Source organism: Barbus barbus (assembly GCF_936440315.1).
Source record: "Barbus barbus genome assembly, chromosome: 3".
Lineage (NCBI taxonomy): Eukaryota > Metazoa > Chordata > Actinopteri > Cypriniformes > Cyprinidae > Barbus > Barbus barbus.
The window spans coordinates 24,048,096-24,075,472 of NC_136731.1; the positions used below are offsets into that span (position 1 = coordinate 24,048,096).

General features: G+C 36.0%; 1 protein-coding gene across 1 annotated transcript in view; it reads right to left on the bottom strand.

The window, feature by feature from the left end:
• LOC306858544 (adenylate cyclase type 9-like) overlaps positions 1-27,377 on the bottom strand; it is a gene marked incomplete at both ends in the record, with an annotated part of 77,490 nt that overhangs the window by 10,255 nt on the left and 39,858 nt on the right. Inside the window, 4 exons of the mRNA XM_079399120.1 lie at positions 19-121; positions 4,519-4,760; positions 5,646-5,741; positions 9,980-10,155. Coding sequence (XP_079255246.1) covers positions 19-121; positions 4,519-4,760; positions 5,646-5,741; positions 9,980-10,155 — 617 coding nt within the window. The remainder of the gene's footprint in view (positions 1-18; positions 122-4,518; positions 4,761-5,645; positions 5,742-9,979; positions 10,156-27,377) is intronic.

The window sequence follows — 27,377 nt, forward strand, 5'->3', positions numbered from 1 at the left end:
ATGGAAGGAACATCATACCTCATCCTGGTAGCTGGTCCTGTAAGCCGACTCCAGGAATTTGTCTATGAAAGTGTGGCTCAACTTGTTAATGGGAGGTCTAAAGAAGTAATCTTTCATCAGACTGCAACGTAGAAGCACAAAAACAAGATTAGATTGTGAAGGAAATTCCCCTACGAATCCAATGCACCCACTGTTTATATCTATGCAGAGCGTTTGCACTGAAAAGAGGTAGCCTGAAAAAAATGCTGGTTTTAAGTGCACATGGAGCAGAGGTACTTTATATCAGTGCATATACACTTTGCAGCGTCTTTTGTGGATGAATCACACAAAAACATATCCAGATCACACTTCAATCCTAAATCAAAAGGAAAATAAAACTGTATTTCACAAAGAAAATGCAGCTCAAAGGTGTTCACACAAAAAAGAAACTGTACTCACCGTCAGGCCATCCAAGATGTAGATGAGTTGGTTTCTTTATCAGAAAAGATTTGGAGAAATGTAGCATTTTGCTCAGCAATGGATCCTCTGCAGTGAATGGGTGAATTTAGTAGATGCTTTTATCCAAAGCGACTTACAAATGAGGAAAATGGATGCAATCAAAATCAACAAAAGAGCAATGATAACGTGCTAAGTGCTATAACAAGTCTCAGTTAGCTTAACGTAGTACACGTAGCAATGCTTCTTTTTAAATTATATAATAAAAAGACAACAGATAGAATAGAAAAGAATAGAGCAAGAATGCGTGTATCATTCATTCATTCATTTTTTTATTTAATATTTAAAGTAGAAAAAAAAAAAAAAAAAAAAAACTTCTTCCGCAGTATCATGCAGCAGAATAATAGTCCTCCGCTGTTGCAGTTGTAAGGATTCTTAACGCATTTATTGCAACTACATTTCATCTTTTTTCATCAAACAAACAGACTAATGAATAGCTTGACACAACTTGTACCGGGGCAGAGTCTAGATAGGGCTTTCTTCTGTGTAGGTATAAATTCTATTCTTTGCATCAGCTGGGCATGATAGCTGTCATAGCCTACCCTGCTCACCTAGTAAGTCTGTTTGTTTAATTAAGTAATTATTGAATTAATTTGTTTCAAAACAAATATTTTAAACACTAAAACAAAAAGAAAAGAATAATAAATTGGCTCTAATGTTCACGCAAGAACTGACTGACAACCAGAGAATAACAGATATTAAATAGGCTACTCTAAGAGTTTTATAACGTAGTCTTGTGTTTTATTAAAATTTATTATAATTGATTTCTCAAAATGATATGCACTTGTTTGCGGTCTGAGTTGCTGCGCACTCGCACACAGGACAACTTGCCATTTCGGTTTGTTTCTCACTAAACCCACAGAATACCTTCAGAACGCTTGGAATATAAGCCATGAGATGCATAGAATTATTTTACGACAGATATGCATCTACTTAAAAAAAAAAAAAAAAGACAAAAAAAAAAAAACTTCTCACCACCAAAAGTCACCATTCTCTGCCATTAAATTGGAAAGTGCGAGCAGAACATTTTTTGTGTTAATTAAGTTAAAAGCCTTTAGAACAACATTAAGGTGAGTAGTCACTCTAGTTCACACATACACTGAACAAAATTATAAATGCAACACTTTTGTTTTTGCCCCCATTTTTCATGAGCTGAACTCAAAGATCTAAGACTTTTTCTATGTACACAAAAGGCCTATTTCTCTCAAATATTGTTCACAAATCTGTCTAAATCTGTGTTAGTGAGCACTTCTCCTTTGCCGAGATAATTCATCCACCTCACAGGTGTGGCATATCAAGATGCTGATTAGACAGCATGATTATTGCACAGGTGTGCCTCAGGCTGGCCACAAGAAAAAGACCACTCTAAAATGTGCATTTAGATTATTTGACATTAAATGCATCATATAAGTCACTTTGGAATAAATCACAGTAGGCCTATGTATCATGATAAAAAAAGCGACTTTACAGTCTGGAAATACGGTAGGCTATAGCAAATTATTTCGCGGACCCCCATCACTTGGGAGCCCTGTAGACTCTGCCCCGGTACAAGTTGTGTCGAGCTATTCATTAGTCTGTTTGTTTGATGAAAAAAGATGAAATGTAGTTGCAATAAATGCGTTAAGAATCCGTAAAACTGTAGCAGCGGAGGACTATTTTTCTGCCGCACGAAACTGTGGAAGAACCGATGACAGCACGGTTTGATCTTTGGCTGACCAATCAGCAGAAAGGGGTGTTTAATTCCCGCCCACGTGTAAAAATCTAATATTCAACCTGTTTATTCATTTTTCTACCCCTGAACTAAAAACAAATATTTAAGCTGAATTCTAAAAACTAAAAGAAAAACTGAAAAAGGAGCTGTTTTTCATTTTTCTACTTTCAATATTAAATAAAAAAAAACGAATGAACGAACGATACACGGATTTTAGAGGGTCAAATAAAGAATTAGAGTCCAAACAGCTGATAAAAACATCATAATAATCCACAAGTAATCCACACCATGCCAGTCCATTAATTAATATTTTGTAAAGCAAAAAGCTGGATGTTTTAAGAAATAAAACCATCATTAACAGTTTTTAATTTTAAACCATTGCTTCTGGCTATAATATGAGTCCTCTTCATTGTTGTTTCCAGTGAAAAAGTGTCTAGCCTAAATCAGGAGAGAAATATACACAGATCAAGCACCATTTACAAGTGAACACAGTCCAAAATATTTCTAAATATGTATATAGATTTTGAAATGTGAGGAAAATAGGTGATGGACTTTTTCACTGCAGGAAGCATTATGAACTCGTATTTTGGAACAGAAGCAACACTGTAAAGTTAAAAACTTAAAATGCCTTAAAGGATTAGTTCACTTTTAAAAAAACGTTTGCTGATAATTTACTCACCCCCATGTCATCCAAGATGTCCATGTCTTTCTTTCTTCAGTCGAAAAGAAATTAAGGTTTTTGATGAAAACATTTCTCCATAAAATGGACTTCATTGGGACCCAAACGGTTCAAGGTCCAAATGACAGTTTCAGTGCAGCTTCAAAGGGCTTTAAACGATACCAGACGATGAATAAGGGTCTTATCTAGCGAAACGATCGGTCATTTCAAAAATAAATAAAAAAAGTTTAAGTTTTATAAGCACAAATGCTCGCCTTGCTCTGTTCTGTGATGCGCGTTCGTGACGTCACGTAATACGCAATTACGTTGAAAAGGTCACGGTTGACTTAGGCGGAAGTACCGAGTCAGTAGGATTTTTCATATTAAAACACCTAGGATACGCACACGAAATGGGCATTTTAAACGATAAACTGACACAAAGACATTTGAATATGTGTATATGGTCCTCCTTCCGCACATTTGTAAACACTGACTCGGTACTTCCGCCTAAGTCAACCGTGACCTTTTCAACGTAATTGCGTATTACGTGACGTCACGAACGCGCATCACAGAACAGAGCAAGGCGAGCATTTGTGCTTATAAAACTTAAACTTTTTTATTTATTTTTGAAATGACCGATCGTTTCGCTAGATAAGACCCTTTTCGAAAAATTCACATTTTTTTTTAAATTTCTTTTCGACTGAAGAAAGAAAGACATGGACATCTTGGATGACATGGGGGTGAGTAAATTATCAGCAAACGTTTTTTTAAAAGTGAACTAATCCTTTAATTATGGACTTCACAAGACATTAACTGATGGACTGGAGTGGTGTGGATTAATTGTGGTGTTTTATCAGCTGTTTAGACTCTCATTCTGACGGCACCCATTCACTGCAAAGGACCCGCTGTTGAGCAAAACATGTAATGCTTTTTTTTTCTTATGAACATACAGTTTTTCACTTCACAAGATGTTAATTGATGGACTGTGGTTGTGTGGATTAATTGTGGATGGATTATTGTGATGTTTTTATCAGATGTTTTAGACTCTCATTCTGACGGCACCCATTCACAGCAGAGGTTTCATTGGTGAGTAAGTGATGCAACTATGAATTTCTCCAAATCTGTTATGATGAGGAAACACTCATCTACATCTTGGATTGCCTGATGGTGAGTAAACGTTTATTTTTGGGTGAACTATTCCTTTAAAATTATATTTTCACATGTTTATTTGTTTATTGTTTTTGGTAATGTGTGACAATTGATGTTAAATGTTTGATGTTTTTACCAAATTTCTCTCTTTGTCTTTTTTACAGATTTTCATACAGCGTCTTTTGGTGAATTGTAGAGGTAAATTTGAACCTTGTTAAACTGGATTTTGAATGGATACAGATCAAGATTTTGTGCTAAAATCCTATACACACAAGTACGCACAACTATTTAGTACAATGATAGCGTTTATAGAGGAAGACAAGAAAAATGGACCATCCAGGACCGCAGGACACACATAGTACATCACAGCACACTACATCAAAGTGCATCAAGTGTCCCTCTGGGAACAGCATGACCTCCGCTGGCGGCCGTTAAACAATAACATTCCATCTTGTCTGATATTTTTGTCCCAGTGGGCCCCATCCTCACTGCTGTCGTTTCCTACCTGTCCTCCTTTATCACGTCCACAAAGTGAGCGTCGCTCCTCTGACGGAAGTTTTTGGAGCGCAGTGGGATGAGGGCTGAGTGGTCCATATTTCCCATGCTGCCAATGCCTCCTCCTCCGGGCCACTTCTTCTCCTTCTCCTGCAGCATCTCACAAAGAGAGGTCTGGCTGTGTGTCAGCGGCTGCTCCAGATGAGGGCTTAACAGGCCATTAAGGGTCTTGGGACTCCTTCCAGACGGTCCCTGAAGAAGATTAAGATGGAAGATACAAACAATGAGAGAATTGCAGCACAATGTTGTAATAAAAAGGCATTTCAACATATAAGACTCTCTCAAATAAGACCTCTCTAGATGACAATTAAATACATTTCTCCTCACATTCTCATGATGAGTCTGGACATTTAATTTTATTGACTGATTGACAGATTTCTTTTTTTTCTGTAATCTTCTGTATTCTCAATGGTAATTCTTTATCATAAGAAAAAGGTATACAATTATGATGTACTCTACTGTTCAAAAGTTTGGGATCATTAAAACCTTTGAAGAAATTAATACATTTATCCAGCAAAGTAATACATTTTTTTTTTAATTGATCAAAAGTGACATAAAAGACATTTATAATGTTACAAAAGATTTCTATTTCAAATAAATGTTGTTCTTTTGAACTTTCCGTTCCTCAAAGAATCCTGAAAAATGTAACATTGCTAAAAATAATGAATGTTTCTTGAGAAGCAAATCAGCATATTTTAGAGTGATTTCTGAAGGATCATGTGACACTGAAGACTAGAGTAATGATGAAAAATTCAGCTTTACATCACAGGAATACATTTGAATACATATTCACATTTAAAACACTTAAAATATGGCAATGCAAAGCTATTTTTATGTCTGAGATGGTGACTGAATGACACTCGCTGAATTAAACATGCAGTGCATAAAATAATGAGATCATGTAGCAAGATTTTCTGTAGTTTGAAATGTTTATAGTTACATAAAACAAACAGCTTCACAAAAATAATAAAAAAAACACTAAACAGTATACAGTATTCAATTATTGCATCTTAAAACTATTAATGAATATTATAACGATTTTCTCATTCTGCTCACTAGCAGGTATAAGACACTCACCTTGCTGTTGACGGTTTTGTGATCAGGATCTGAGCAGCTGTTGCTGTGAACCGCCCCGTCTTCAGAAGCTAATGCATCACATGAGGGACAGGCAGACTGAAGGAAGAGAAGGAGGAAATCATCAAATTAGCAGAGAGAACAGAGCCGAACACTTCACTTACTATTTTAATCCAATAAAATTAAGTTAAAAACAACACTTCACATGGAAAGATCAATTTGATCATAATATTAGTGTGCTTAAGTGTTATTAGAACATTGCTAAGTGATTGCTATGGCATTGCTAGCTGGTTTCAATGAGTTTAAGTCTAAGAATGTTTTGCTTTTAGTTCCAATTAAAGGGTTATTTCACCCAAAAATTAACATTCTGTCATCATTTACTCACCCTAAATTTGTTCCAAACCTGTGTGTTTCTATTTCTTCTGTTGAACATAAAAGAAGATATTTTGAAGAAAGTTGGTAACCAAAAAGTTGATGGTAGCCATTGACTTTCATAGTATGGAGAAAAAATGGAAGTCAATGGGGACCAGCAAGTGTTTGGTAACCAATGTTGTGCTAATGTTTTGAGAATGTTGTTTGAAACTAGACAACTTTGCATTCTATTAAAGGAATAGATCAGCAATAAAAAAAGGCTGAAAAAGTACTCACCCTCAGGCCATCCAATATGTAAGTTAGATTGTTTCTTCATTTCTTTATCAGAACAGATTTGGTGAAATTTAGCATTACATCAGTTATTCACCAAAGGATCCTCTGCAGTGAATGGGTGCCGTCAGAATGAAAGCCCAAGTAGCTGATAAAAACATCACAATAATCCACAAGTAATACATACCACTCCAGTTTAACAATCAATGTCTTGTGAAGCAAAATTTACCTGTTTGCAAGAAACAAATCCATCATTAAGAAATTACCAACTTCAAACTGTCGATTCTGGCCAAATATGAGCCCATAATCCATGATAATGCTTCCTCCAGTGAAAAAGTCAATCTCCTGTAGTCCTCGCACATCAAAATCCACTGACATATTTGTTTAGAACTTTTGTAATGTTTTTGGTTGTAGATCTCTGCATATTTCTTGCCTGATTTAGAGGAGATGATTTTTTTTTTCACAGGAGAAAGCAGTATTATGGATAGAGGACTCATATTTTAGCTGGAAGCGAGTTAAAATGAAGGATTTGTTTCATACAAACATGCAGCTTCTCGCCTCACAAGACATTAATTGATGGACTGGAGTGGTGTGGATTACTTGTGGTTTCCTGTGATTCTGATGGCACCCATTCACTGCAGAGGATCCATTGATGAGCAAGTGATGTGATGCTAAATTTATCAAAATCTGTTCTGATGAAGAAACAAACTCTGCAAAATATGCATCTTGAATGACCTGAGGGTGAGTAAATTGCCAGCAAATTTTTTATTTCTGGGTGAACTATTCCTTTATCATCACTGGTAGAATGTTTGTTCATAAAGTTTGTTTATAATGTTGAGAGAACCTTTCCAGGATCTTAGCCAAAGCTAGATGGGATGATAGTGGTTTTCAACTTCTTGCTTAGAAAATGTTTAAAGCCTAAGGGTTTGTTAAAATCTCAGCAGTAGTGATGCCAGCTTTAGCAAGCAGCTCTAAAATATGTTGCATCTGCCATTTAACATTTGCCGTTTGAATATGCAAGGGATTAAAAATCAGCAGCATTTGGTCTCAGAGATGAATAATTTCTACAGATGGAGACAGACAGAATTTTGCTTTCCCTCTCTGCTGTTTACACAGGAGGAGCGAGCAGCGGTTCACCTGCCCTCCCTTATCTTATTTTCCGCTATCGCTTGCAATCCAAGGTCCCATCAGTATTAAAGTGCAATGACGAGAGTATCTTTTGCAAAGGCTGCTGGGTAATGTGGCGTCCTCTGAAAGGTTGCCTGGATGAATGCATCAGGCATTCGACTGATTGATCATATTTAAAAGGAGAGGTGGATGCATTGCACATGGCACATCATGATCTCACAGATCTGGTCTGGCCACGCTCACTTATTGATGTGCTCGTTGTGATCCCTCACGGCCTTCTGCAAATCACTGCAGTGTTTCACACAATGCATCAGCGTGGTGTGTTTCCAGGACGCTCTTTTCATCAGTAAATGGAATAATGCTGTTCGGAGAACACTTGAGAGACAGCAGCATGCACAGAGACAGATTGTGCATTAACATAAAGTAAAACCCAATACACCTGATACACCGACTACTTGTATTCATTATATTAATATATTCAGAAAAGTATTTCATGAATATTAACTTATGACATTATATATATATACACACACACACACACACACACACACACACACACAAACACACATGGTGAACACAATTTTCAGATTTCATGCTAAATTACTTAACAATAAAGACAAATATAACAAATATTAAAATAAGCTACAAGACCTTAACAACAAGATATTTATTTTATTAGTATTTTTTATTTTATTTTACAAATGAGAACATAACAAATGTTTAAACTCAAAGGTCTCAAAATAGTTGGCATGGGGGCAACAAAGGGCTGAAAAAGGAAAATAGGTGGGAAAACTGGGAAAACATCTAGCAGCTAATTAAGTTAATTGACATCAGGTCTGTAACATGATTAGCTATAAAAGGGATGTCTTAGAGAGGCAGAGTCTCTCAGAAGTAAAGATGGGCAGAGGCTCTCCAATCTGTGAAAGAGTGTGTAAAAAGATTGTGGAATACTTTAAAAACAATGTTCCTCAACGTCAAATTGCAAAGGCTTTGCAAATCTCATCATCTACAGTGCATAACATCATCAAAAGATTCAGAGAAACTGGAGAAATCTCTGCGCGTAAGGGACAAGACTGAAGACCTTGGTTGGATGCCCATGGTCTTCAGGCCCTCAGACGACACTGCATCACTAATCGGCATGATTCTGTCATTGCCATTACTAAATGGGCCCAGGAATACTTCCAGAAGCCACTGTCGGTAAACACAATCCGCCGTGCCATCTGCAGATGCCAATTAAAGCTCTATCATGCAAAAAGAAAGCCATATGTGAACATGGTCCAGAAGCGCCGTCGTGTCCTGTGGGCCAAGGCTCATTTAAAATGGACTGTTTCAAAGTGGAAAAGTGTTCTATGATCAGACGAGTCCAAATTTGGCGCATCATTAAACAAAAAATACGTCAAAGATGACCACGAACTCTTCAGCAGCTGGAAACCTATATCAGGCAAGAATGAGACCAAATTCCAACACCTAAACTCCAGAAACTCATAACCTCGATGCCCAGATGTCTTCAAACTGTTTTGAAAAGAAGAGAAGATGCTACACCATGGTAAACATGCCCCCATCCCAACTATTTTGAGACATGCAGCAGGCATCAAATTTGAAATGAGCTAATTTTGTGCATAAAATTGTAAAATTTCTCAGTTTAAACATTTATGTTATCTATATTCTATTGTGAATAAAATATTGCTCATGTGATTGAAATCCTTTTAGTTTTCATTTTATTCAAATTTAAAAAACGTCCCAACATTTCCGCAATTCAGGTTGTATTTATATTTCTAAACATGGACAGGTCATGGACAATAATTCAATCTTAAAAAGTTGTGGAAAGCTGTGATAATAAGAATACATTTTTCTAGTTTGTCAATCTCTAAAATATTTGAGCAGAAATTGCTGATTTTAAAACAACCAAAAAAGTCACATAAATGTATTTTATTTTATTACTTTATATTTGTAAAAATGTTATATAATACTTTAATTTTATAATTTAATTTTTATTTTATTATTTTATTTTAAGTCATATTGTATCATGATATATCATAATATATTAAATTGTTCATTGTAAAATTAAAATAATAAATTAATAATAATAATGAATATTAATAATATATTATTTATAATGCTAACATCAAACTGCATCATTATATTTTATATTACATTGTTAATTGTAAATATTAAAATAATGAATTAATAATGATATAATAATAAGCACTACTGATCATGTATAATTTACACTTATAGCACATCAATAATAATAAGTAATAATGATAGTAATTAATTTATATTTATAGAAATAAAATTAAAATGATCATTTAATTATTTTAAGTCTCTGTAAATAAAAACGTTCATCAAAAATGAGCAGCTTTGACATTATGGCAAAAGTACCAGAAACATCTTTGACCTCACTGTTAAATATTGTCTTTGGCAGTGGTAGGCCTCGGAGTCTCCAATAAATAAATAAAGTTGAGTACTGCTGCACTAAATCAATTACCTGTGATGTGATTACAAGGTTGCACATTAAAACATCACTTTTAATTATGTAGGACAAAGGATTTTGGTGTGGAACTGACCTTAGCTCTGTCTGGGGCAGGGGTCAGAGCGCAGGCCGAGGATGTGATGTCAGGGCTATGGCTGAAGGACGAGGCGCTGAGAGACTTTCTGAGCTCGGGAGCCACCAGAGCAGATGGAGGGCAGCTCCACTGGGTGTGCTTCAACTTCCTCCCAGATATCAGATACGTCTTAAGACCTGTAGAGGACACACGCACACACACATTGACCATCAAGTCCCAGCAGTGTTTGTCCAGATCAGTTTGGTTCATTGTACACTGACCTGAGTTGACAGTGTTCGAATTAATTCATCAATCAACTCTGAACAGAAGAAACACTTACACCAACACACAGCAGTGCACACTGTACACTTTTGTCATGATCGAGACAACATTTGGAAAAAAGAGGAAAACATTCCCGCAAAAAGGGGAAAAATATTTATATATATATATATATATATATATATATATATATATATATATATATATGGTCAGTGAAAATAGGTGTTAAATATTATTTGAGTTGTATACTTATTTTAGATGAGGTTTGCAATTTTTTCAACCCTCTTACAAAGAAATCAAGGGACAGTAGGGATGAGCCATCTACATCGGCCTCTTCTATGGAGATGTGCACCGGCCTTGAATATACGGAGAAACCCGATCGAACAGACTCGGAGGAGAACGAACGAGAAGAAGAGGCAGGAACAGAGAAATCCAGCAGAGAGAATTAGGCCTACGCTAGAGAGTGAGAAAATGTCTCCGACAATACTGTGGCTCGTCGCATTGATTCAATATCTGCCGACATCCTCAGCCAGCTAATGAGCAGAATAAAAAACAGCAATTTTTTCTCACTGCAAGTCGATGAGTCCACTAACGTAGCCAATCTATCTAATCTTCTGGTGTATGTCCGTTATTTATTTGAGAACACAGTGCATGAAGATTTTTTGTTTTGCCATCCCCTTACCACTTGTTCAACAGGGGAAGATATTTTTAATTTGATGGATAGCTTTTTCAGAGTAAACGAAATTGACTGGGCGTGCTGCATTGGAATTTGTACAGACAGGGTGAAATCAATGACAGGGAGGCACAAAGGAGCAGTAGCTCTCATTCGAAAAGTTGCACCATCAGTTTCCTGGGTACACTGCAGCATCCACCAAGAAGCTCTAGCGACAAAAAACATGCCAGATGAACTTTTGTCTGTACTTAATGACGTTGTGAAAATCTTCAACTTCATAAAAGCTTGTCCATTAAATTCACGTATTTTCCACACAATATGCGACGAAATGGGCAGCGAGCATGAAACACTTGTGCTGCACACAGAAGTGCGCTGGTTATCGCGTGGAAAGGTCTTGTCAAGAATTTTTGAGCTTTTTGACCATTTTATTTGTCTTTATTCCTGCAAGATGAAATCTGGCTTCAGAAGCTGGCATATCTGGCAGACATATTTTCTACTCTTAATGAACTTAATTTAAGTCTGCAGGGCCTTAGTACTACCATTTTTAACACCCAGGACAAAGTTGAAGCACTTATTAAAAAGCTAGTCTTCTGGGCTAACTGGATAAATACAAACTCCACCGAGTGCTTTCCTCTGCTGTCTGAATTTTTGCAATCCCGGGAAGCTGCACTAAGTGATTATGTCAAAGGCCTCATAATTAAACATCTGAAGCAGCTCAGCCAAAATCTGCGGACTTACTTGCCCCCTATGGACCAGTCTCAAGACATGGATTCGGAATCCTTTTGATGTCACTCCTCCAACCCCACATCTCTCATTTCAAGAGCAAGAACAATTACTAGAGTTATCATCTGATGGGAGAGACAACATACTTTTTAAAAATAAGTCACTCGTGGATTTCTGGGCTTCAGCAATGGTGGAGTATCCGGGATTGTCAAAGCAGGCACTGAAAGTCTTGATGCCCTTTGCAACCACGTACTTATATGAGGCAGGTTTTCTGCACTGACATTGTTTAAAACCAAACATCGACAAAGACTAGATGCTGAGAATGATTTGAGAGTAAAACTGTCGTCCATTGCACCAAATTTTGATGACCTGTGTGCAAAAATGCAGGCCCATCCATCTCACTAAAAAGGTAGGAAGCAATATTTTTTATTTATAACTGAAATTTTAATATTTTGTAATTAGAATTCAGAATTTGGATCAATTATTTCAGCTATCAAACACCATTGCGAAATGTCTTGATGCAAGATAAGGAATACAGAAAATATGTGTATTTAGTTATTGTAGTTAAAAAATGTGGAGTTTAATCGGAGAAAGTTGGTGGGGGTGCTTGACAGGTGTAAAACACTAGAAAGGGGTGCACACAGCAAAAAGTTTGAGAACCACTGTTCTAACAAAATCTAAATAAATCTAAATAAATTAATTCATTAAAATTAAATATAAATAATAAAATCAAATTAAAAATCAAATTATATTAAACAAGAGTAAATTAGATTTTGTTTATAATTATCATTAAAATAAAATAAAATAAAAAATAAAGACAATGTTAGACTTGGTTTATAGCTCTCAATAAACATTCCATAAACAGAAGAAAAAATTATATATATATATTTATATAATAATAATAATAATTCATTACATTTATATAGCGCTTTTCTGCTTTTCTAAGCACTCAAAGCACTCTACATTGTGAGGGGTGGTGTCTCCTCGTCCACCACCAGTGTGCAGCATCCACCATATATTTATATATATACAATAACTGCCTGGGTTAAATGGTTGAGGTTGATGACATACAACTAACACTAAACATTGTGTAAAAATTAAGATTTCTGGTCAGGTGGTAAAAGTCATCCAAATGATGTCACTTCCTGGCTGTCATAATATGATGAAATTAAATACAGTTTTTCAGGAATGTCTGTAGGGCTTTGCCCAAGATCTCACTTCTGAAAAGCAATAACCAAAAAGGACAGTCAGATATACTGTGTTAGCCTGATCCAATCAGCCTTTTAAAAACCACATGATTCGGTAGGGGAATAGGCCAATATAATCAAGACTTACTCAACGAACACTCCACTTTTTTTGGAAATAGGCTCATTTTCCAACTCCCCAAGAGTTAAACAGTTGAGTTTTACCATTTTTGAATCCATTCAGCCGATCTCGGTGTCTGGCGGTAGCACTTTTAGTGTAGCTTAGCATAGATCATTGACTCTGATTAGACCATTTGCATCTCGCTCAAAAATGACCAAAGAGTTTTGATATGCAGCGCTTGAAAGTAGTCCCCAGCTATATCATAACTAGTTACCTAGCTGGGGACCACTTTCAGGCACTGCGTAATATCACTGAGCCTGCTGCACCCATGGTACGGCAGCAAAGTTCCTTGATTATTACCCCGGGACGAGAGTATAGTTCCTAGCCATATCGGCCTACAAAATAGCAACTTTTCATTTTCCGTCGGTCTTAGTACACGATGTAACTACAGTAGAGTCAAGTTATATATAGGAAAAATATCGAAACTCTTTGGTCATTTTTGAGCGAGATGCTAATGGTCTAATCAGATTTAATGATCTATGCTAAGCTAAGCTAAAAGTGCTACCGCCAGACCCGGAGATCGGCTGAATGGATTCAAAAACGGTAAAACTGTTTAACTCTTGGGGAGTTGGAAAATTATTTCCAAAAGTTTTTTTTTTTTTTTTTTTTTTTTTAAAAGTGGAGTGTTCCTTTACAAGCTAGTTTAGCTGGTCTCTCAAATAACAACTGCCCACAACCCCATTAAAACCAGCAAACCAGACCACCTTGACCAGTACAAGACTAGCATATCAGGGTATATAAAGAACACATTGCTTTAAATGATCGCTTGTGTTGATATCGCCATACATCAGCAGCAGCTCAGTCTGTCTCTGAAGTAATCAGACATTCAACTGAGAAAGTGAAATGAATGCACAGTCTCTGTAATGATGAAACATCCTCACAGTCACTCTATCAAACACCTGCTGAATGCATCTATTTTCTGCAAGGAAGCTGGAGATACAAATAAAAATCCACAGGGAAGCTTGATGAAGGAAAGGAAAATAAGAAGCACCAACTGTGAGAGGTCAAGAGTTTTATAGCTACAACTAAAAGAGTCGCTTTACACCAAAATACTGCCAGCTTTAGCCAGACAGCTTTGGCTGACAGCAGAGGAACTAAAAACGTCTGCGCCAATGTCAATGTTTTGACTAAGCGCCTGTGTTCCTGTCCACACGCACGTAATTCACCTGTCAGAGAAACAGTGGCGGCGCTCTGGCAGGAGATACATGAGCTGGCGCGGACCAATAGATCTGGCATAAAGTCACTGTGCCACTCCATATGGGAACCCAGCATAAAACGCTCTTAAAACTTCATGAATATTTAACGAGGTTCGAAAATGGGGATTTCAATTTGCCCACATCACCAAGATGACAACTTTGAAAAAACAAACCCTAGGTGGAAAACAAGTGCTGGGATTTATTACTTTTCCACTAACTATGGGCTTCTCAATGTACTGATGCAAAGAAAAAAAAGGATTATTAGTACATATTTGCATATTTCAATGGCCTACTTGATGACTTAGGTAATTATGCATTGTGTAAAAGAACAATGCAATGATCTAATAATGAAAATTAAGAGCAAAATACTGAATTTAATTTATAATGATTACTATACTAACACTCAATTGGGGGTGAAGGAACCATCTGGAAAATGGAAGGAAATATGATACATCTTATTAGCCTGGCTCATAAATATGTTAATTTTAATTTATATGGGCATCAACCCAGTAGTCCTAACAGATTTGTTAAAATTGTAACATAGGTAAATGTATACATAGGTAAATGTGATGTATTATTGAAAATTATTATATTTTATTTCACTAATTATTTTACTATTTTATTTTTTGTATATTTATATTTTGTTTACTAACTTGCCAATGCAGCCAATACACAAACACACACACACACACACACACATTCTGTAATAAAAAAATATGATTCCTAAAAAAGAGAAAAAAAAAAAAAAAAGTCACATTTGAAACCTACGGAAGCGTATTGCATTCACTTGAGGAAAAAAAATCTACTCTGTTTTTCTGAATTAATGACTTAATTATCTCAGAATTACGAGATAATTTTTCATGAAAAAAGTTTTTGCTCTGTTTTTCTGAATTAATGACTTAATTATCTCAGAATTACGAGATAATTAAGTCATTAATTCAGAAAAACAGAGCAAAAACTTTTTTTTAATGAAAAATTATCTCGTAATTCTGAGATAGTTAACTCGTTAATTCAGAAAAACAGAGCAAAAACTTTTTTTCATGAAAAATTATCTCGTAATTCTGAGATAATTAACTCGTTAATTCAGAAAAACAGAGTAGATTTTTTTCCTCAAGTGAATGCAATACGCTTCCGTAGAAACCCTTTGAATAAAACACATTTGAATAGATCTAAGACTGTTATTTTGGCACGTAAAATATTGATTAAGTATCAATACTGATCTAACAGGGCTGGTATCGACTCCACTGTAAACATCCCACTAATAATGCTGCTCAGACAGATATTTGACCCCATTCAGGAAACTGAGAATAAACAAACATTCAGGATCAACCCTGGAACTATTTTTTGTTTTACGTATATACAGCTGCATCTCAAAAAAATTTGAATATCGTGAAAAAGTAAATTTTTTGGTAACTTATTTCAAAAAGTGAAACTTTCATATATTCTAACATGTAAAATAAAATATTTCAAAAGTTTTTTGTTTTAATTTTGAGGATTAGCAAAACAGAAAAGTTCAAGTTCTTTATAGTATGTTCATTTATGCACTCAATACTTGGTCGAGGCTCCTTTAGCACAAACTCCAGCATCAGTGAGGTGTGGCATGGAAGCGATCAGCCTGTGGCACTGCTGAGGCACTATTGAGCCTTCAGCTCGTCTGGATTGTTGGATCAACTGTTTCTCATCTTTCCCTTGAAAATATCCAATAGATTCCATATGGGGTTCAGGTCAGGCATGTTGGCTGGCCAGTCAAGCACAGTAATATCATGGTCAGCTGTGGGCAGGTGCTTAAGTCCTGCTGGAAAAGGAAATCAGCATCTCCATAAAGATTGTCAGCAGATGGAAGCATAAAGTGCTCCAAAATCTCCTGGTAGATGGCTGTATTGACTTTGGACTTGATAAAACACAATGGACCGACACCAGCAGACATTACGGCACCCCAAATCATCACTGACTTCGGAAACTTCACATTGAACTTCAAGCAGCTTGGATTCTGTGCCTCTCCAGTGTTCCTCCAGTATGAAGATAAAATTATGCCTAAATGATTTGCATGCGCAGGGAAAGATTTGTGAAAGTGTACATAAGATAGCAAGCATAAGTTAATTTTGCATGCTCAAGAAAAGATTTGTAAAAGTGTAAATCGTGTTTCAAGTGTAAGAAAAAAGATTTGCAGCCTTTTACTGTTTTTTGTAAGTGTAATTAATGTATTGTGACTTACACTTACAACTCCAACAGACGAACTCCAAACCCTGAGCCAACAAGCCGGGTGTGAGTCAATTCACAGCCGGCTCAATGAAAGAGCTCAATCTATGAGCCAGAGCAGAAACACCAGTGAGTCAAAGGCTTTTACTGCATATGACTGACAGCAGGAGCTCATCATGAGAGTCTTTAAGTAGGGTAACATTTGTTATTGAATAATACATAAGAAAAAATTTAAATATATATATATATATATATATTGCTTTTAAATAAAAAATATATATATTTTTGAATATACTGTGTGTGTGTGTGTGTGTGTGTGTGTTTGTGATTTGAACCACTTTTATATAATTTTTATGTAATTTCTATGTATTATTATGATTTTAAGTAAATCATATGTGTGTGTGTGTGTGTGTGTGTGATATTAAAAAATCATGTAGTATTTTTTATACACATCACAAAAACACGCACACACACACACACACACACAAATTGTGTATATGATATACATATATTTAATAATTTCATGTATGCATTCAACTTAATTTTACACGTAATAATTACTTGGAAATACATGAATGTGCATGAATTACTTAAATTATGTGCAAATCATACAGGTTCTGTAGGACACTATGTGAATTATATAACAGAATTTAGGTAAACTATTTCTTAACTGTTTTTTAAAGTAAAAAGCTCTGTCTTGATGCAGTATTTTTGTGCTCTGATTGATTGAAGGGGAGTAACATTCACTCTGAAGACATAGAGCGACAGCTCTGAATGAATAAGCAATGACCATGTTTCTGAATCACACCCTGCTGTCACTGCCTGCTGTCACTGGTCATTTTTCATCATTAAATGAGACTGTTTTATGATTCATCGTTTCAATGCTACTGACATTGCCTAAGGTTGCAGGAAGAAATGAAGCAAACCGCAGAGAGCGAATACGAGCAGACAGAGATCAGTACTGCTGCAGTCAGACAGCCACAGGTGAGATCACTCCATTCTCATTTAGCCCACTGTTTCACCATCATCAAATCACAACTGACCCATTTACTTTCTTCATGCATGATCTTATTGTGCACGTTGACAGTTCAATAAATCCAATTTGTTTCAATCTCTAATCTCTTCAGTCAATATCTAACTGAAAATTGCTTGTTCCACACCTATAGTCATATTTTAACCATGTTCATACTTTTTAGCAGTGTCACTTAAAGGATTAATTCACTTTTAAAAAAACTTTTGCTGATAATTTACTCACCCCCATCCAAGATTTCGCTAGATAAGACCCTTATTCATCGTCTGGTATCGTTTAAAGCCCTTTGAAGCTGCACTGAAACTGTCATTTGGACCTTGAACCGTTTGGGTCCCAATGAAGTCCATTATATGGAGAAATGTTTTCATCAAAAACCTTAATTTCTTTTCGACTGAAGAAAGAAAGACATGGACATCTTGGATGACATGGGGGTGAGTAAATTATCAGCAAAAGTTTTTTTAAAAGTGAACTAATCCTTTAAGTATCATTGACATCAGAAATTTTACTAATATTTTGAATAATTTGTTAATTTTAAGTAAGTTAATTTAAAAATTGATATTTTCTGTTTTCATTTTAAATTGAAGTTTAAAATTTTTTTTTTTTTTTTACATTGTTACTTTTTAAAAAAAAGTTTTTATCCATTTTTATTTTAGCTTTAGTTTTTATATATTTTCAGTTTTTTTTAATATTTGATGTTATTTCAGTTAATGTTTATTTCAATTCAAGTAACAATGTTTTTTTGCAGTTTTAGTTTTAGTTTACTATAACAATCCTGTTTTTAACTTCATAAATGTAATTGTTTTTAACAATGAACAGATTTATGGTCATTTTGAGCAATTTTAATAAATGCATTTTTAAAATATGATGATTAAAATAAAATAAAATAAAATTTTGGAGTGCAGAAATGTTACGCATTTCATTTATGTATGACTGACAAATATGTATAACATTAAGTTTATTTGTTTGTTTATGTAAAAACTGTCTCCAAGTTGTCTATGCAATTCAAATACATAAATGCTAAATTTAGCCCTAAATATGTTTTTTCTTCAGTGTAATGTCATCAAACTTAATGTTAACAACATCCATTCCAATCAATGTATTTACTGGACACTTCACACATGCAAAGCTGCAGATGGATAAAACAAATCTTTTTTTCTTTTATCTTTGAGTTTCAACAAACACATCAGATTGCAGAAGTAAAATAGTTTGCAAAAGACGCTTCCCTTTGACCTGATCGCAACTGCGTTCAGCTGTCATTCCTTTAGAGATGTCAGGATGAATAGCTGGGCCAGTCAAAGGCTTCTAACACACCAAGTCATTTATCCCAAACGGATGCTCCAGATCTCTCGCTTAACGCGGCGCTGCTCTGACAGCCGAGTAACAGAGCGATCGATCGCATTGATTATGGGGCAAGTCTTGGCTGAGCCCCATCAATCACTCATCTCTGCCTTCAAAAACCTCTTCTTTCCCGGAGAGAGAGAGAGAGAGAGGTGTGTCAGAGAGTTCTTATACACGGGCCTTTTTTAGGCTTTCCCTCAGGACCGATGCTTTCACAAACGCTGTGTACGTGTGTGGAAAGTGGCTCACTGAATCAGCATCTCTACACTGCAACTTTCCAGCTCCTATAGCCACCATATCGGCTGCTGGAAAAAGAAAGAAAGAAAGAAAGAAAGAAAGAAAGAAAGAAAGAAAGAAAGAAAGAAAGAAAGAAAGAAAGAAAGGTCTCAGCTAATTTGGACGCTTAAAACTTTTATATTCATAAACATTATTTGCATTATTCATATACTGCACTATTAGCCTGTGTTAACTTGTTTGTTGATATTGCACCATGTCTGGAAAGCAACAGAAACAAAATATATGTTTGTCAATCGAAAATATGAACTATTATTTTACTTCAATAGTCAAGTAAAGTTTATCTAAAGAAGAAGTTTATTATGCTCACCATAGCTTGCATTCAAAAATGCAATAAAAATAGCAATATTGTGATATATTATTACAATTTAAAATAGATGTTTTCTATTTTAATGTATTTTATAATGTAATTTATCATCACATGATCCTTCAGATATCATGCTAATATGCTGATTTGCTGCTCAAGAAACATTTCTTTTATTATCAATGTTGTATTATTTTTTGTGGAAATCATTATACACCTTTTTAATGATGCTATGATGAATAAAAAGTTCAAAAGAACAGCATTTAAATAGAACTCTTTTATAACATTATATGTGTTATAAAAGAGTTAGGACTCTCTGATCACTATTTGGTTCATCTTATTCCATCCTACAGGCAGAAACTTAAGTCTGCAAAGCCTGTATTAAGATCTGTTAAAAGATGGACTAACGAAACAGAGCGGGATTTACAAGCCTGTTTCGACCTGACTGATTGGACTGTTTTTGAAGCTGCTGCAAATGACCTGGACAAGCTCACAGAGACTGTAACATCTTATATCAGTTTCTGTGAGGACATGTGCATTCCTACCAGGACTCATCTATTCTACAACAATGACAAACCATGGTTCACTGCCAAACTCAGACAGCTCCGTCAGGCTAAAGAAGATGCTCACAGAAAGGGGGATAAAGTCTTGTACAAACAGGCCAAATACACACTGGAAAAGGAGATCAGAGTGGCAAAGAGGAATTATTCTGACAAGCTCAGGAACAAATTCTCTTCCAGTGATCCGGCTTCAGTGTGGTTAGGATTGAAGGACATCACCAGCTACAAAACACCACCCCCCAGCACTCTGGAGAATCAACACCTGGCAGACGACTTAAACGAGTTCTTTTGTCGTTTTGAACGATCACCCCACACCCGCCCAGAACACCCCTCCACACAACCATTCACACCTCCAGCAACCCCTCTATCCCCCACACCTACAATTCAAATCAGCGAAGATGATGTGTGCCAGGTCTTCAGGAAGAACAAAAGAAGGAAAGCACCTGGTCCAGATGGTGTGTCACCAGCCTCCCTAAAAATCTGTGCTGAGCAGCTGGCCCCCATCTTCACACAGATCTTCAACAGATCACTGGAGCTGTGTGAAGTCCCCTCATGCTTCAAACGCTCCACCATCATCCCCGTCCCAAAGAAACACAAAATTACTGGACTTAATGACTACAGACCTGTGGCCCTAACGTCTGTAGCCATGAAATCATTCGAAAGACTGGTTTTGGCTCATCTGAAGGACATCACTGGACCGTTACTGGACCCCCTGCAGTTTGCCTACAGAGCAAACAGGTCTGTGGATGATGCAGTCAACATGGGACTGCACTTCATCCTGCAGCATCTGGACAGACCAGGGACTTACGTGAGGATCGTGTTTGTGGACTTCAGCTCTGCTTTTAACACCATTATCCCGGAAACCCTTCAAAATAAACTAACTCAGCTCTCCGTCCCCACCTCCGTCAGTGGATCAACAGCTTCCTGACAGACAGACAGCAGTTAGTAAAGCTTGGCAAATTCACATCCAGCACTCGAACCATCAGCACTGGAGCTCCTCAGGGCTGCGTACTCTCCCCACTGCTCTTCTCCCTCTACACCAATGACTGCACATCTAAAGACCCCTCTGTCAAGCTCCTGAAGTTCGCAGACGACACCACACTGATCGGCCTCATCCAGGACGGTGACGAGTCTGCTTACAGACAGGAGGTTAAGGAGCTGGCTGTCTGGTGCAGTCTCAACAACCTGGAGCTTAACACGCTCAAAACTGTGGAGATGATCTTGGACTTCAGGAGAAACCCCCCTGCTCTCCCCCCACTCACCATCATGAACAGCACTGTGACTGCAGTGGAGTCATTCAGATTCCTGGGCACCACCATCTCTCAGGACCTGAAGTGGGATATTCACATTGACTCCATTGTCAGGAAGGCCCAGCAGAGGCTGTACTTCCTTCGCCAGCTGAGGAAGTTCAACCTGCCACAGGACTTACTGAAACAGTTCTACTCTGCCATCATTGAATCCATCCTCTGCACCTCAATAACTGTCTGGTTCAGCTCAGCTACCAAATCTGACCTCAGAAGACTACGGAGGGTAGTCCGGACTGCTGAGCGAATCATTGGTACAACCCTCCCCACTCTCCAAGAACTGTACTTATCCAGAGTGAGCAAAAGGGCTGGCAAAATCACTCTGGACCCCTCACATCCAGCACACAACCTCTTTGAACTGTTACCGTCTGGTCGACGCTACAGAGCTCTGAGCACCAGAACGACCAGACACAGGAACAGTTTCTTCCCTCAGTCAATACATCTCATGAACACTCAATAAATAAACGTAGAACACACAACTAATTCATTATCCATTCACCACACTCACTTATTTTATTTTTATTTTCTCATTTCTAATTTGCACATACTTGACCTGTACATACATAGTCGCCTATATTATATATTATATATTGTGTATTTTTTATTTTTTATTTTTTTGCTGCTTTGTACATTGGTTATTGGCGATTTCTTGTTATTTTGTTTTATTACCTGTGTCCTGTCCTGTTACTGTCTTTCTGTTGCACTGTGGAGCTTCTGTCACTACAACAAATTCCTTGTATGTGTAAACATACTTGGCCAATAAAGCTCATTCTGATTCTGATATGTGTTTATTGTCACGTTTTATCAATAATAAAAGTATTCATTCATTTGTTTTTATATTTATGCTTTAAATGTTCATATTTCTTTTAAAATCCATCTATGTATATTTTTTATTTTTAAATTGTTTTATATATTATTTAGTTGCTTACAGGCCAACAACTGTAAAGATCTAAACACTAATTATTTTTTTATGTATTTATTTATTATAATATTCTTTTGTATTATGTTGTATTTGGCAGCTCTTAACTCCTATAACATATATTTCCACTTATAGCACCTCTTTTTTTTCTATATGCATAGACGAAGTACAGAACATCTCCTTTTTCGTTATTTGGATTGACATGAAGATGAGTAAGTAATGGCGCGTAATATTGGGTGGTGATGGCGCAGTGGATAAGACACATGCCTTTGGTGTGAGAGACCCGGGTTCGAATCCACTGTGAGACACCAATGTGTCCCTGAGCAAGACACTTAACCCCCTAGTTGCTCCAGAGGCGTGCGACCTCTGACATATAGCAATTGTAAGTCGCTTTGGATAAAAGCGTCAGATAAATGTAAATGTAATGACCTCTTTTCATTCTCCTATCAAGGTGCCCTTCATTTTTTTGATGATAGTTGATATAGCAGTGGTCTCTTGAAAATGTCTCATAATAAGTAGGCTACTAAAATAAAGTGAGAATAATTTAGTGGGTCATGGGATCTTGGGATGAACCAAAAATGAACATTTTGTTCCATATGCTGTTAGAAGACAAAAAAAGGAGATTTTTTTTTAGAGAGTGTTCTCTTTTCCAATCAAAAATCAGTGTTGGAGGATACGCATTACAATTAACATGAGTTACGTGATCAGATTACTGTTTAAGTAACTAGTAAAGCAACACATTACTTTTGTTTACAAGAAAATATGAGTTACTTTTTCAAATAAGTATTGCGAGTTACTTTGTTTTCCCATTTATTTACTGACAGCTGTCCTGTCCCCGTGTTGACAGAAATCAGGGGTAACTGCCGAGACACTTCCTTTAGCCTGAGTCTTATTCATTTCACTTTTGGTGCGAAAGAATAGTGCCAACAATATAACTTTGTTAGTAAAAAAACAAATAAACGAGCACAGCCCAGGGGACAAAAAGTAACGCAAAACTAACACAAAGCATAAAAAGTAACCAAGCAGTGCTTTTAGTTGCTTTTTTATGGAGTAACATAATATTGCGATGCATTACTTTTAAAAGTAACTTTCCCAAACACTGGTGACTATATCCATCAAGCTCCAAAAAGGTCATCAAAAGCATCATAAAAGTCATACAATATCTTTGTTTGAGGAACAGACAAAAATGTAATTGCTCCTCACTGAAAATCTTGTCCTCTATGAAGCATGTCCACGAGCCTGATTAAAAATGACTTATTGCACCCAGCCCATAGAATTCTTTATTTCTCATCATTAAACTGTAGTATATACATTCCAGTTCTCTCATAATCTTCTGCATGGGTGTAAAGTAGCCAGGTCTCTTCCCACAGGCCAACACGATGAATATCCCATCAGCTCACCCACACTACTGTCTGCTTTTCCATTCAACACCCAACAACGGCTTTGTCCACAAGAGCACAGCGCACAGAAAAGTACCACTTCACACCAATGCTGTCCATCCACACTTTGGCCATATTCACAGGACAATAGAAGAACCTGACCACAAAAATACTTACAATCACAACACTCACAGGGCAGAAAGCGTCTGTCCACTGAAATGAGAACAGAAAGATATGAGACTGAGAGAGAAACCCATAAAATCAAAAACTGCAGCGCTGAGCGCACCCACGCTTGAGCCGCCCATCTGAAGAGATGAGATGGAGACAGCAACAGGCTGTTGTTGAGCAGACACTGAGCACAAGCCTGCAGAATTTAACAACTGGATCCTTTCATGAGTGTGATTTGACACTGAACTGAGCAACAGCACACAGGATGCTCAAATGAAAAAAAAAGGAATTTACTGTATTGCATAATCACACGAAGCATTATTTTTTATATATATTTAGCTAAAAACCATAACTACATAATTAATTTGGACTAATTATGCTTTTTTGTACGCTATGTAGACGAATGCATTCATTTGTCAGCTCATTAGACATATTTCTCTAATCTAAGTGCTTTCAAAACTATTTACACAGCCATCAGGGCAGATTAATTTTGCAATACATTTACATTTACATTTATGCATTTAGCAGACGCTTTTATCCAAAGCGACTTACATTGCATTCAAGTAACAGTTTTTTTTTTTTTTTTACATTTTATCAGGTCTTGTATCAATACAACACAAACCGTCCACCCCACTATAAAATATAACTATTGATATAATATAATCTATAAATAAAATAGAATATATATAAAATTCTAAAGTTTAAAAATGTATTTATATAATTATTCATATTTCTATTTATTAATACATTTTCTACATATTAATATAAGTTTAAAAAAAATTAAATGTAAAAGGAAAGAAAATATGAATAAAATAAAACATACATTTCTAAAAATTGAAATCTATATTTATATGTGTGTGTGTAATTTCTTCATTCATAATTCTATTTATTAGGATATATTATTCTACATATATTAATAGAACTTAATAGAAAATTCAAAGGTGTTCTTCCAACATGGTCCCAAATTAAAAGTTAAAATACCAAAATTATTTTAATTCATTCATTTAGTTATTTATTAATAGTGTTGCTTCTTTTTAGTATAAATTACCCATAAACATATTTTATGCATAATGTATAAGGTATTTTCAGAAATGGTAATCACATTTATATTATATATACATACAAACACACACACACACACACACACACACACGTTATTATATATATTCTAAAACTATTAGATTATATTCTTATTTATATATTCTTATTGATTTTCTGAAACATTATAAATGTGGTAATGTGTAATGCATGCTGAAAGGAAAAACACTGAAATGTATTAATTCTGCTTTCTCCAATTAAAACTCACTTTCTGCCTCACATTTGCGAAAACATTTCAATTTCAATTCTAGTAAGGAACTGAATTAGAATTTTGCAGGTATTCGTGATTCAGCTCTGACTAACACGCAGTCCTGGTCTGTTTGGTTTGTTTTGCATGCAGGCTGAGCACAGAACAGGTGGGCAAGGCTGGCAGGTGGGCTCATGTGCCACGATGGCAGTGCCAACAGTTGGATCTCAACGCTTCCAGTTGGATCAGCGACCGGATTGGAGAGGAGGGTGGGGGAGTGTTGAGAGAGTGACCTGAGCACACGGCTGCTTTATTAAATATACTTTCAGACCTTACAAATGAACAACATTCCTGTTCCACACATGACCTGAGGAATCATTTGAGTCTGGAGCCCAAACAATGCAGGATGCTGCACGAACTGAGCTTTAACATAAGGAGAGACGTTTTCAAACCCCTTAACTCCAAGCATGAGCAATATTAATGCTGATGCATCCCTATTCAAGCATCTCTACCAAAGAGACAGGGAGACAAAAAGGAGAACTATTAACGGAGCGATCCAGAAGAAAAATGAGTTTGTTGATCCCTGAAGATTGCTATAATCAGAGCGGAATATGATGGATGGATACATATTCTGCCAGCAAACCACAAAAGAGCAAGATGTGAATTTTGGACAGGGACATTATTTCTCAATACAAAGTGAAATGATTTATACTTCACTGCATGGTATACACTGCAAATAATGATTTTCCTATTCAGTATTTTTTATCTTGTTTCCCAGAACATTCTTCAATCAAGAGAAGCAAATTGGCTGTTAGGTCTATTACATATTAAATCTTGGTTTCTGAAAACTGTATCAAAATACCAAATAGACCAAATATCTACAATCTGATAATAATAAACTCAGTTCAAAGGGAAAACAACAATATTTTTTCTTATCCTACTGTCACGTTGTTCCTTGTTTCACTTTCACCACAAGGTGATAATTTTTTTCAGGAAACTAGACTTAACATCTTAAGTCAGCATCTTGATTTAAGAGTTTTTGGATATTTGTAATGAAAAACAAGCCATAAATGCTAAGTAAGAAAATTATTTTGCAATGTATGTTAAACTAAATTGAGCATGTCGATTTCATAAATAAAAAAAATGGTTTATCCAACAGTCTGTCAAAATCAATTAACAATTTCCATGTGTTTCATAACCTTGGAAAACAATGAGCATGAACGTCATGAGACTCGATGTGAGCTTCTTAAGCTGCTGAAAACATCAGCATCATGTGGAAGAGCAAGGCTCTTAAAGGGACAGTGCACCCTAAAATGAAACTAAAATGAATCATTTACTGACCCTTATGCCATTCAGAGTGCAAAACAAGATAAAAAGTCAAACAAATGAGTAAAAGATGACAGATTTGTCATTTCTGAGTGAACCAAAAACCTTTTACAGGCTGAACCACACTGACAAACAACCTTCTGCGAGTTTAAAAAAGTTTTCGCTGAACAGAAAAAATAACAGTTGGCATAATTTTGCATTATGACAACTTCAAATGAAACTAGATTAAAAAAAAAAAAAAGTTGGCTTAAGAAATCAGTTTTAATAGATAGTTGGGAGGTGCAGCATGCATAGTGCATGCTAAATGTAACTTAATTGCCATGCAAATTTCATATACAAGTATCAACAACTTTTTTTATTTTACAATAAATGAATTAACACAGAATTTTCAGTGAAAATTACAATATTAATTTGTCGTAATGATCAACATTGTAAATATGTAAATATTTTCAAAATATATACTGTATGTGTGTGCATTTATATATACACAATAAATATACACAGTGCACATATATTGCGTAAACAAAAACATTATGTAAACAAAAAGTGTCATTTTATTAACAGAAATGAATCAATTGAGAGCACTAGTATAAATAAATCAGTACATTTGAATTGTAACTTGCAACCATGCATTTATTAGAGGCCGCATTTCTGACTGTACGAAAACATTACAATACCACAAAATGTTGGTAGATATTTAGTAAACATACTAAGTTCACATACTTGTTTTCTGAAAAGCAATGCTACAGCCAGTTATTCTATTTTGAAATGTGTGTTCCGTGTCGGAATGTCTGTTTTTGATTTGGTCTGTGACTCCGCCCACTGACAGTTTACCCAAGAGTACTTCGACACCTTGGGTTGCTAGTTAGTGAAAAATGCAACTGTAGAAGCCAGCAAACAAACAGGATCCGAGATCACAGATTCCACTTGACCTAAAAAGCCTCTGCATCCATCTAAAAACTCTATGAGCAGAGCAATATTAAAAGTGGATAAATCAAATCATGTAAGACTTGTCACCTTCCATTGTGAAATGCACTCATCGCTAGGGTGACCACCCGTCCCGCGTAGCGCGTGCGC